The sequence below is a fragment of the Leiobunum rupestre genome, chromosome 3 (assembly GCF_980474605.1).
Source record: "Leiobunum rupestre chromosome 3, qqLeiRupe1.1.hap1, whole genome shotgun sequence".
Taxonomy (NCBI): Eukaryota; Metazoa; Arthropoda; class Arachnida; order Opiliones; family Sclerosomatidae; genus Leiobunum; species Leiobunum rupestre.
The window spans coordinates 65,811,360-65,824,284 of NC_143386.1; the positions used below are offsets into that span (position 1 = coordinate 65,811,360).

Consider the following 12,925-nt stretch of genomic DNA (forward strand, 5'->3'; position numbering starts at 1 on the left):
ATGTAATAGGAAGTGTCATCCTTATTGTTATTCTGTTACTTATGGTAATACCATAAGTAACAAAATATGTAAATTAGATTTTCAGAGCTTTTGCGCATTCTAAATTTAGTTTTCAGCACAAAGCACCTTAGTGTTTAAATATGCATAAGGCATACTACTGCCAAGGACGATAACACGCTATACACCTATATTAAAAGGTTGATAAAAATGTCATCCCACCCTACGAAATTTGAATTGATATGGAGATGAATTTCCTGTCTTACGTAGTTTCCTGTTTTCGGTTTAAAATCGTGTGAGATTCAGACGACTTGTAACGAAATATCAGTTTCTTATTGGCCTTACATATAAATTCCAATTTTGTGGAGTGGGTCGACATTATTACCCACCTTTTAACAAGGGCGAGAATGTCAGTGTTGGAAAATGGTTCCGTCAGAAAATTAACATAAAACAATAGGATGTGTCATATTGATGATTATTATGTTACTTTTGGTAATACGGTCTACTCAATATCTAAAGAAATTCTGCCGTAGACGGTGCCACAAACCAACAATAAATTATAATGCTGCATTTTACTACGGTACTTTTAAATAACCCTTAATAGTACCGAAACAGAGGCTCGAAAATACATTTCAAAATTCGAATTTATGGTTTCAAAAATTTATGTTTATATTTATGGGTTCGTGATAGAATGTATTATATCAACAGCCCAGTGCGATTATTAAGATGGCCTTAAGCAAAAATACTTGAAAGAGAATTGAACGTTACAACGAAGTGTTGAAAACAATTTCTCTTAGCAACAACTTGGAATTTCGAAACATTCGAGAAACCCCGAGAAGTTGTTTAACTCTTAGCAACAACTCGGAATATAACGAAACATCTTCGCTTTATTTGGAAAGCTCAAAACGAGGAAAAAATGGTCCTTGGACTATGGACTATACCTATGAACAAATCCACCCACAGCGAGAGCTCTCACAGGCTTAAAGACCTCCAAAATAACACTCCCAGGATTAAAATTCTCCATCGTTTCGAGAGATATTTACGAATCGAAAAAGAGATCTTGACGAAGGACGATTCGAAAGTCCTATCCACACGAGCCAAGTGCTAAAGATCCACCGGTTTTTCTGACCAAGGCTAAGTTCCAAATATTTAAGTCTAATAAATTTCGTAGAAATATTATTGATTGAACAAAACAAAATAATATGAATACAATATACCTTTACCCAAGTAAATTGGCCAATTTTGTTGTAGAAAAGGTATTGCTTTAAAAATTAAGGGTAATTTTCTTCGCTTTTTGACGCGCAAAATATCAGCATCTGAACGAAAATTTCAAGTGTTTGGCGAACTCGAGTAGAGCACTATGGTCACCAACAAAGTTGGACAAAAATGTTGGCTATTGTGAATAAGAATTGTGTGAAAACTTCATATAATGAATAAATCAATAATCATTCATCGATAATAAGTTCAAACAGATAATTTAGTAATTTTTTTAAAGGTATTTAATTTTTTTCGAGTCGCACCAATCAGCATGATAAAAACCTCGGTAGCTTAGCAAGTACAAAAAGTATATTATGTATTATTATTTATGTATATTGCCCGTAATAGGTTTACATTAAGTGCAAGTTTCATCTCTCTATTAGACATTTACAGAGCCACGTGTGAAGTTCATAAGTTGGACGGATTTTCACGATAAATCAGAGTGTCTACTAGGCAGATGAAAATTCAACTCTTGTGAGCTTTACGTGGCAGAGTTAATAATATTAGGAGAATTTTCATGTGGCTTGGTCTCTATTGAGTACTTTACAATTAAATAGGCTTCGAGCTTAGCGCCATCTGCTTTAATATCCGTCAACTTAATACGTGAAGAAATAGCAGCTTTGGAATTTCAAGGTTTTTCAGCTGAAACTTTCAGCTGTTGTGCAGAGAGAATTTTGAACAAGCAGACAGCTTTCATATATTCCATTTAAAACTCGGTAAGAAGGCGGCGATATTTGTACCCAGTACCCAAAATTTTAACTATATAGCCTATTATAAAAAATAAGGATCAGACGGCGCCCTAGGGCTAAGCCTTACCTAGCCCAATGGTAGAGTTGGGCCTGGCTCTAACAAGGAGAGTACCCGAGGTGTTTATTGCCGATTTTGTTCAGAATCGGGCGTAATGTAGAGCTATATGAGATATGAAATTCCCCAAAAGGTAGACGTTGTACTACCCATTCGATTTGCCGCGGCAACCGAAAAGGTTTTGACCACTTAAAACCAAAAAAAAAACTCCATTTAAAAAAGCATGGGATTTTCTCGGCTTTACCTACGAAAATTTCAAAAAAAAAATTGAAAATCACAAAATAGGTAATTTGGACCACATTTTTTGGGTTAAAATTTTAACAACCTTTGGGTAAAATAAGGAAAAAATCTTATTTTTGTTTTAAGTGGCCAAAAACATTTTCGGTTGCAACGTCTCCTTTCGGGAAATTTCATATCTCATATTGGTCTACATTACGGCCGACTTTGAACAAAATCGGCAATAAACACCTCGGGTACTCTCCTTGTAAGTGAACTGAAAAGTCTAATTCACGTTATATTCGACTCAGTTTGTGCTTATGAAAAAGACTTAGTTGACATAATTTCGAACCGCGTGTTTATATGGGAAGATATCATTGTTAACTCGATTGATAGACTTCGACCTCAAGGATTCGCGAGCTCCGAAATCGGATCTCCCACAATCAGCTATCTTATTATTATTCCGAAGGACGAACCTATCAAATTCAGGGTCGCCGCGAAAAGCAAACTGTCAGACTATCTTTTACGGAGAATGGCTATGACCTCCAATTTCGTTTTCTTTTACTATCAGGAAGTACCTCGACGTTCGTGTTTCCATTTTCTTTCATACAGCGTTGGGTATTGCCATTTTCTTCATAGAAACTATAATTTATGTTTCCTTACAAGTGAGGGGGTTGTTCAAACTTTTTTACATCAATAATTTTAATCTTTCAATCTGATTATAACCATATCTGTATAATGAGGACGTCCTTATAATCAAGGAAGGTATTTTATTTGATGGTAATAACTGAACCACAATTAACTTAATGAATTTTGTCGAAAATACCACACCGATTTTGTAATATTAATCTTTCATCATAATTATTTGAATTCTAAGACTATAAATTGAAATACTTTGTCAGGTTATAAAGTGAACTGCAATATACTAGTTTCACATATTTTTTACAAAAACCACTGATTATTTCAACTAATCTAATCCAACTGCAATGTTTTCACGCAAAAGTCATAATACTTTCAAACGTAAATTCTTTCAATTCGACACGCTATTAGTAATTTGTAATATTTTCTCAAATCGTTCTTCGAGACCTTTAACCTGTTCCAGCATCTTCGGGTTCGTTGGATTTGAAAAGCAAGAAACCAACCACATTGTCTCATCACATAGTTACTTGATAACATTTTCAAGTAAATATCCCAACTGAACGTGGGTTATTTATTTATCATCACATAGCTACTTCAAAACAATTAAAAGTGAATATACCAACTGAACGTGGTTTTGAAATAAACTGTACAAGTCGATGAATCATTCTTTGAGGGGAGTTACGAGAGTACTAAACATGATTACGTAACTGATTAAAGATTTAGAATTATCAGAGGCTATTTAATACGTCTGAAAACTGTGTACAATAAGCCAGTTTCAATAACAGCCCAGACATCTATCTGCTTTAAAAATAACTATTAGGATAATAATTGTCACAACACAGGGAAGCCTAAACTGACGTCATAGAAGTGGTTACCAATTTGTTTTAACAAGTGCCATAAGCTGTTAGAAATTGAAGAAAATTACAATATTAATTACAATTAGTTTCCACTGAATGACCACCAAAAAAAATACGAAATTTGTAGTCGACTTGCAGGATAAATATTTTTCAAAATTAAGGAAAATTTAGAGCAAGTTCCATTAAAACTACAGTAAAATAATTATCAACTAGGCTAATACCCAAGGCACCACCTTGACCTAAGTCATCTAGCGACTTTTAAAGCCATTAATTCAGGTGGCCGGGTTACAATGCGTAGGAGGGTGGTGTTTTTAAAGTACTTATGAAGTGAAAATATATGGTTTTATAGGGAATTTGGTTTCAACGAAAATAAATGAAAAAAAGAGTCTTTCAATAAGGCTCTTAAGAAAATTAAACATTTTGTTTATAATATTCCCAAAATTCTTTCTAACTTTTAATAACAATCAAAATAAGTGAATTACGTGAAGCCTGAAAAAATATAGGGAAATAGTGTAATTATAGGAACACATGGAAAATATAGAAAAAATTGTAAAATATGCGGTTTAGCAACCCTTCAAGTATTTTATCATATGGACACGTTTGACACATGTTGGAACATATAAAACGATATGGCTAGTACTGGGTTCGTCTCTTTGCATGGAGTGTGGCGGATATTTAATCGAATTGAGAGATGAGAGAAATGCAGCTGTTTCCGGGGCCAACAGTGGATAAAGCCGCTGTCCTCGATCTTTGTCGAAAACACCGAAAATAACGGGCACCAACCAGGAACGGGGAAACTCACAACGGGTTCTTTTGTTTGTATTCCTTCAGCGCTCATATTAAGGCCACGACAAATATACGAATGCACCAGAAGGTTCATCTGTAAACTCAGCTTAGGAATCGAGACCCGAACCTAAAAGGGTACGTTCACAAATGACGTCACGCAGTAAAGGGGAGGGGTTTTGTAAAAATATGTCTCATGTTACAGTAGTAGCTCAAATGGTTCATCACATAGTTTTATACCGGAACTTAAATTATCTTTTTAGGTACACTTCTTCCACTGAAAGCAAAACCCACGTAATTCAACTTACGTGGTTTTTACTTTAAATAGTAATTTAAATATTACGAAGATTTCTGATACCAGTAGTGAATACTGTAATCCTTAATAACATTTGCCAGGATATATTTTTCAAAACTCGCGTGCCCTAATTATCCCCTACTCTTTAATCGATATTTCTCAAAATGCCCGCCAAACAGTTACGTGGTTTTTCCTTTCAGGCGACGATTAGCAATTTGGTACTTGTATTGTTAAAGGGAATATAACCTCAGGTACATACCAACGTTTGCAGCTCTGGCCGCTCTTACCTTTGGCTTTAGAAACGTTTGGCGCCATTGTACAGGGAAATAAAAAAATTGAAGGGGACTTCCGTAAAGATTGTTTCACGGTTATATTCCCTTTAAGGGTAAATCGATAAATATGCTTAATTTTAAAATAAATTTAAAATTAAATAGTTTTAAGGTTTATGATCATATTATAATTGATGGAGTTAAGAATTTGTTACGTAAGGGGAGGAGTGGTTTCCCATTGTTATTCGTCGTTACTGAGAGCTTAAAATTTACGTAATTTCGTAACAGCTTCCAAGTGGTAAATCTTTTATAGGTTTTCAGTCGGTCACCTTGTACAACGGAAAATGGATCAATTGCACCGTGTTACTGTAGATCTGAACGAGCATTCTTGCAACAAGATACTATCTTGAATCCTAATCAACTTGACCGCATCCCATTCATAGCAGCGTATAAACGGAAGTACGTTTCACGGTTTGTGAACACATTTTCGAAGGAAAACTCATCACTTTACTTTAAAACGCAAATTGACAATGGTCCAACGACGATCTTCCGCTCTGTGACGTTCAAATTTTCAAACGTTTCTTTTGATAACATTAAAACAATGGCCAAACCCCTTACTTAAAATCTGCATTCGGATGACCGGCGTGTGAAACTGACTACGGAATTTGTTAATACTAAAACTGCAGTCAGTAATGATGACGAGACATTTGCAATATTTGCGAACGGGATTTTGAATATCAAAGATATTTCAGGTATCATAATCGGATTTTGAGATTTTTGAACTTATTTTCAAGTTGATTGAGATTTTGGCACTAATTAAGTTGATTGAGATTTTGGTACTGATTTCCAAGTTAATTAGTGCCAAAATCTCAATCAAGTTGATTTAGATTTTGGCACTGATTTTCAAGTTGAGATTTTGGCACTGATTTTCAAGTTGATTTTGAAATTTTGGCACTGATTTTTAAGTTGATTGAGATTTTGGCACTGATTTTCAAGTTGATTGAGATTTTGGCACTGATTTTCAAGTTGATTGAGATTTTGGCAAGTTGATTTTGAGATTTTGGAACAGATTTTCAAGTTGATTTTGAGATTACAAAATTATTTTTTCACTAGCGTACGGCATTGGTACGATGTCGAACCCTTCGCGCATTATAAGCATGTACAAGGTACGAAAGGGGAGGATCTACTTTATTTTAGCCCAGAAATATTTAAACGCCTGTGTGGTACTTTAAATTTCCAGAACATAATTATAAAATGAATAATCTAAAAATCACGGTAATCAAGAATTAATATCCATTTCATTTTAACGGAACCAACACTTAAAATTCAAATATGTGGGAATGATTTCATCACGACAAAACCATTAAAGCCGGTAGATCTTCGATAAGCATTTATGATGAAATTAAGACAGAGATAACGTTGATGGAGGGCTGCGAACCGTAACAATAACTCGTCCAAAGGCGATAAAACTGAAGTCAAATACGGAAATCGGAGTCGACGTATTTAATCATCAGAACGAAAACCGCCGCTATTTGGCGAAAAAATTAAAATTAATTGCGGAGAACTGGAGATGATACGAGTCCCAATTAACGACCCGCGAGCCGGAATCGGAGAACTCGCAGTCATAAAAAGACGAGTAAATGTTAATGGGAGCGAATACCTCGCCTCTTTTCGCGAAACGACGAGACACGGTTCAAGAGTTACGAGGAAAAGAAGGGTTGCTACGATAAACAAGTCGCGCGACCTACTATTACGCTTTTAAATCCTAATTTACCCGTTTTAAGTGTAATTAAGACCATATTCAATAATGTATTTATTTATAATTGGGGAAATTGAATCCTTCCCCCTAAAAAATCCAATCATCCAAGTATCTCTTTGTTTGATGTTCGAGCGTCTCAACCTAGTCATTTTCCTTACGTTCCATATTTCAGAGTTGGTTTAAAATTACTTTTTGGATGTATTTGTAACAGAGGTCGTACAAAATTTCCGGAATTAAATTCCCCGACTTTTCCCTGATCTTTTGGAAACATTTTTAAAATTCCCTGCCTTTTCTTTGGCCGTTTTGAAACTTTTTAAAATTCCCTGACTTTTCCAGGTCGTTTACGAACCCTGTGTAAGGTCTCCAATAATCTAAAATCTGCTGTCTTATGAAAAATGCTTAGTTAGAAATTACGTTAAATTAAAAGATTACACGTACAAATGTCGTTTAGCCTTTGATAGTTGCGACAACTTAAGTTTATTTCTAACATAACAAATATAGGTCTGATTCTCACGGGACTGCCGAAATAAGTTACCGTGGCTTCCGTACTTCGATGAAGACTATTCAGTAATGACTAGCGTTTCAATTCTTAGTGGGATACGTTGACGCGGAAATCGTTAGCCAGCCGTCTCGCCCTATCAGATAATAACTTTGAAAACCATATTTTAAATTTCAAAAGTAAAAATCTCCAGACGGTCGTTCTTCGTAGAAAAATAAAACAGCGGAATAGCGAACATTGATAATACGAGATCGAGGAGCGAAGGAAAATAATTTTTATTTTAAAAAACTATAAGAAGTTTCATCTGATAGTAAATTCAAAATTAATGTTTTCCTTCCGTTGTAGCGTCTGGTTCTCACGCACTCAATCGGCGCGTAAAACCCGGCTTGTAATCAAGTGAAAGTTCCTCGATCGGCCTCAAAAAGTGAACGCGCTAGACTTCTTTTCGAGGCTTGGCTACTAAAGCGACACGATTCCAAGCTTACACTCCCGCCAGAGCTAAAATCACAGGCCTCTCAAGAATGCGGATGATTGGAAAATTAAATGTTTTAAATGTTTTTAACCGTTCGAACTACAAATCGACTATAATTTACATAAATGCGAATCCACGAGAATTGTAAGTAGTCCGGTTTTAAATTTAAATTATAGCGGACGAAATTCCCAGTTCTGCACGATTGGGTCTAACAGCCTAATTTAGATACTTCTTGGACACACAATGTAGAAGTATTTTCAAAAGTGGTAAATTTGCATTAAAAATATATCTCATGGTAATTTTGGGAAATCAAACTGACATTTGAAATTGCCTTTGAGATTTATGTGGGATTTCGGCGGTGATGTAAGGATATTATTGGGTTTATTTTCGCCAGGAGTTTTGAGTTGATTTCGAAATTTCTAAAATACTTTTTTCTCAGACGAGCGTATGGAATTCCTGCGAACAACCGTCAAACGAGAACATCCTTAATCCTGAGCTAATGCATCTTTGTTGGCAACTAACCGAAAACCAGCTTCTCACATTTGTTGAAACACTCACTCAATTTCACTTTCACGACAATGAAGGGTAAAATGTAAAAGCGAATTCGATAAGAGCACTGACCTGTTCTTTCTTTCGATATGTTGCGATATGAGATTAGAGTAGTAGTTTTCCAAGTGAACTTTGGCTTTCGTAGCTTTGTCCAGTGTGTGTCCGCTGAACCGAATTTGACCACCGTCCGTGGTAGCCATCTTGGCCCTGGGACTGCTACGCTGCAAAAGACAAAAAACAGAGAACGTCAGAAACACGTACGAAATGTCGAGTACAATACTAATACCATAGTAACCTTTTGTAAGTTGAAAAAAAATCTAAAATGTCGAAATATTCAATTTTTTGGCGCGTAAAGGTTTGACATTCTGTCGCCCACGAAGGGAGTGCCCGAGTTAAAACCCCCAATCAACCGACTAGAAGCGACACCCACGGCAGACAAACCCAGGCTTTGGAGAAATAACCGACCACGAGATCGGGCGATATTCGCGTTAAAACATTCTACAATTTATCCGAGATAAAACGCCGTGTCTTAGAGTGTCTTTCGCATTCAAGGTTTAAAGCGAAACTTATCAGCATATTCCGATCAAAAGCCTAACCCGCCATGTAAGTTGCTCAAGGCTTCCTTATTATTTTTGAGCCATGGATATTCGGAAAGTAGAAGTTGCCAAGATCGCATCGACATATGTTACCATTTTACTATTTATCCAGTAAATGAGTTGTATATTTTCTAACTTTCTTGTATGCGCAAATAACTACTATAAATTCCCGCAAAGGACAGCGAATAATTCTTATTACAAATTCCCGTAAAGGAAAGCGAATAATTCTTATTACAAATTCCTGCAAAGGAAAGCGAATAATTCTTATTACAAATTCTTGCAAAGGAAAGCGAACAATTCTTATTACAAATTCCCGCAAAGGAAAACGAACAATTCTTACAAATTCCGGCAAAGGAAAGCGAACAATTCTTATTTGTTTGGAATTTTAGCAATGAATACACAATAATTCTTAAGATTCTAGCAAGATAAGACAATAATTATTATACAAGTTGATAATTCTTAAAATCCTAGCAAGACACACCAAGAGTTCTTACAGTTCCATCAAGCTCTAAGTAATTGACCAGCATTCGCAACAATCAACGCCGGTTTAACAGCTCGGAATAGATTATAGGAATCAGCGAAATATTTCACGTACACCGTTAGTCTAAAACCAGAACCAGGAAAAATATGAAAGCCATAATAGGCATAATTTGAATCTAACAGCGCCTTATCACAAGTGCGGTGAAATAAAACAAAAAGAAAATTATAATTATAAACAACATTAACCTCATTTACAACGGGTAAGTAAAAAAAGGCGAACGTATAGCAAGAGGAAATAAATATTGAAATCTGGTTGAAACAACTAACAACTGTACAAATAAAAGAAACGTTAACCGAGTCAATGCATTCAAGAGGGTCGGAGGGGAGATTACCATAACACATTAATCTGGTTATTAAACCTATATTTATAAAGATAAATTAAATGGAAATATAACTTAATTAAAAACCAGAACGGGTCATAAAATTTTATTCTCAGAAACGTTAAAAAGAAATTAACGATATAAAACGATGGCGTTCGATTACGGACGAGATCGAAAACCTTTAATGGCTGCCTGGCCGATCTATAATGCGGAGGTGTAAAGTCGGAACAACAGGGTTACAGGGGCCACGCAACGAAGGAACAATTTGGCAAAACAAGAAATTATATAGCGCGTACTATAAGTCATAACGACCGCCTCCCGAGAACCATTAATTAATAATAACGGGACATTAACATTATGTCGAGATTGAAAAGTAATTGCTTGTTTTGAAGGGGGCAAGAGCGCGCGTATTGGCTTAGTATGGAAGGATGCTTCAATACAAAAATTTAAACGTATTCTATAGCCTACAATTTCATACTTAATACGAAAAACGTTTGATTTATAGCACGGTACAAAATGCGTTGTTAACAGAGATTATGTGAAAAATGTTCGACATTTTTCAGGTTAGCAAATGCTACAATATTTGAAAACTTATATTTTACAAATACCCTGAATATACACGTGGTATGATTTGGTCTGTGGTGGCGTCAAGTACACAAAATTAGTACTGATTTTATAAGGACCGTAGTATCCAAATAATGAGTACTATAAAAGGTGATATTTAAGATCACAATTATAATTATATAAGACTTAATTAAATAATTAAAAACGGCACCTGTGTATAGAGGTCGGCGGAACAAATAAATTAACCGCAAAAATTTCAATTAATCATTAAAATTAGGATTATTTGTTTTAAACGAATAAATTATACGATTAAACAACGATTTAACATGCAAAATTAATCATTTGTTTTCGAATATTTCTGAATAATTCTCGGTTATGGATAAATATAAACAATCGTATAATTTCTTATTCAAACGCCGACCTCTGCCTGTGTATGTGATAATTAAACAATTATAATTGTTACATTAATAATACAATGAAAACGCCAACGAAAACAATTTTAATTTTAATTGACCGTTCCAAAATCAGAACTAGCTTGGTTTCCCAAAGAAACCCACAAATATCACAACAAAAATTAACTGATTTCTCAATATAAAGATTTCCCGACCCTTCAAGTAGAAATAATCCAAATCGGCATTCATAATTGCGAGATGAAAAATTTCCTTTCCGAACAGTAATTATTAGCGTTCAATGCGGGCTTCCGTGGTACCAGCTTTCGCATGGCCACGAAGGCGTGTCCGATCCTGAACTTTGGAGGAAACCTCAGGGAGATAACGTCGCCGGACGATTGAACAGAACCGGGACATTCGCATTTACGTCAAGTACCGTCACTGTTACGGTCAATAGAGAAACGACTCACTCTAGCGTAAAACGCGCTGATTAAGTCAAACGAAATTTAACACGCTTCACGATGTTAACACGTTGAAACTGGCTACAGCTCGAGAATTCATTGGGAATCGTAGTTTAATCTGAAAACAGTAAGTCTCCGTAAATGGGTGCAAAAGGTCACCCCCTTTTCTAGCGATTTCAATGGACTCACTGACCATCGCGATTCTATTGACCAGTAAAAAGACATAATTGTGATCGCAAAAGCTATACGAAATTGCACTTTCAGATTAAATTACTTGACTTTACCATCAGAAGTTAATACATTTATTTCCAATAACATTTTGAACAAAAACTATTTACTGTGCACAACGTTTAAAAATGACTAACCTTTACCTTAACTAAATACGTCTTAGGATTTCATTAAACCATTATTATTATTATTCAATATAATTGAAAAAAATTCGAATAAAAATATTAGTCTAAGAACTAGAAAAAAATAAAAAATTCTTAGAATTCCCCGACCTTTTAAGTCTTAATTTAAATTCCCCGATTTTCTCTAATTTCCCTGACCTTTAGCAACCCTGAATATTGTGGGTCAAAAAAGGCGTTTTATTTTGGGGCAGATGTTACATACCCTGAACAGTGATCCTATGAAGTCATTCATGAATTCAGTAAAGGAAGACTGTACACAACATAACTCGATCATCACACGCGCGTTAATATTTTTTAATTAACTAACGGTACAATTAAAAAAACGTACGATGAATCAACAATTTAAAACATTACACTTACACTCCCCGTACACGCTATATAATTAACAGTAAAAAAAGCTAACGTATTATTTATTTCCCAGGGACTGCGGTACGAAAAGCTATCGGTAACTTTCGCCGTGGTGGACTTACTAACAATATTAGTCATCATTGATGACTAATATTGTTAAAAACCTTTAAAGTAACATCGAACGATGCGGATAGACGGCGTCACTAACAGATTTGTGACTCATCATTTCACGATAACCGAGAGCGTTTAAAACCGGTTTTTTCAATTTGAAATTATGGAACGCCAAATTGTTGGTTATAAAATTATGAAGCGTTAAGCAAGCTGAAAATTGAAAATTCTAAAATACCAAGATGGAGTTCATTTAACGAATGCGCTAGTGTAGCTCGATTGAAAACGTTGGGAATGCTATAAATAGCACGACGTCAAACATTTACACGTCTGTAAAATACTAAAAGTTTATGTTTTAAGAATCTTTAAGCAAATATCCGTTGACACGGCCAAAACACTTAGGAACTAGCAGCGGGTAACGCTCTGGATCAAAGTTAAGAAAAGAATGGTTAAACAAAGCCAATTCGGAGCAAGGCCAAGTAAACAACCCCTCGAAAAGTGTAGGGAGAACTTGTATTGTAGATTACACGTCTACAAGTTTTCTAGCTCAACCCGTCTACTAATGCAGCGGTTCCAAAAAGGTGTTCCGCGGAAGGGTCACAGGGGTTCCGGGAATTCGCAGCGCGGTCATCTTTGGTCGTGGCAACAGTCTTCTAAGATAAGTAAAAAAAATGAGTTGGGGTTCCGCCAGTATTAGCTGCATAATTTAGGGTTCCATAGCAAAAAGAAATTGGGAACCGCTGTACTAATGAATATTATCAACAAATCCTTATCCTTAGAGGGGCACACGAAA

General features: G+C 35.5%; 1 protein-coding gene across 4 annotated transcripts in view; it reads right to left on the minus strand.

The window, feature by feature from the left end:
• Nucleotides 1–12,925, minus strand: part of trc (Serine/threonine-protein kinase tricornered) — a 154,488-nt gene that overhangs the window by 14,080 nt on the left and 127,483 nt on the right. For all 4 annotated transcript variants that reach the window (XM_090169041.1, XM_090169039.1, XM_090169038.1 and 1 more), the window contains one exon: nucleotides 8,469–8,617. In XM_090169041.1, coding sequence (XP_090025167.1) covers nucleotides 8,469–8,596 — 128 coding nt within the window. In that variant the 5' untranslated portion in view covers nucleotides 8,597–8,617. The remainder of the gene's footprint in view (nucleotides 1–8,468; nucleotides 8,618–12,925) is intronic.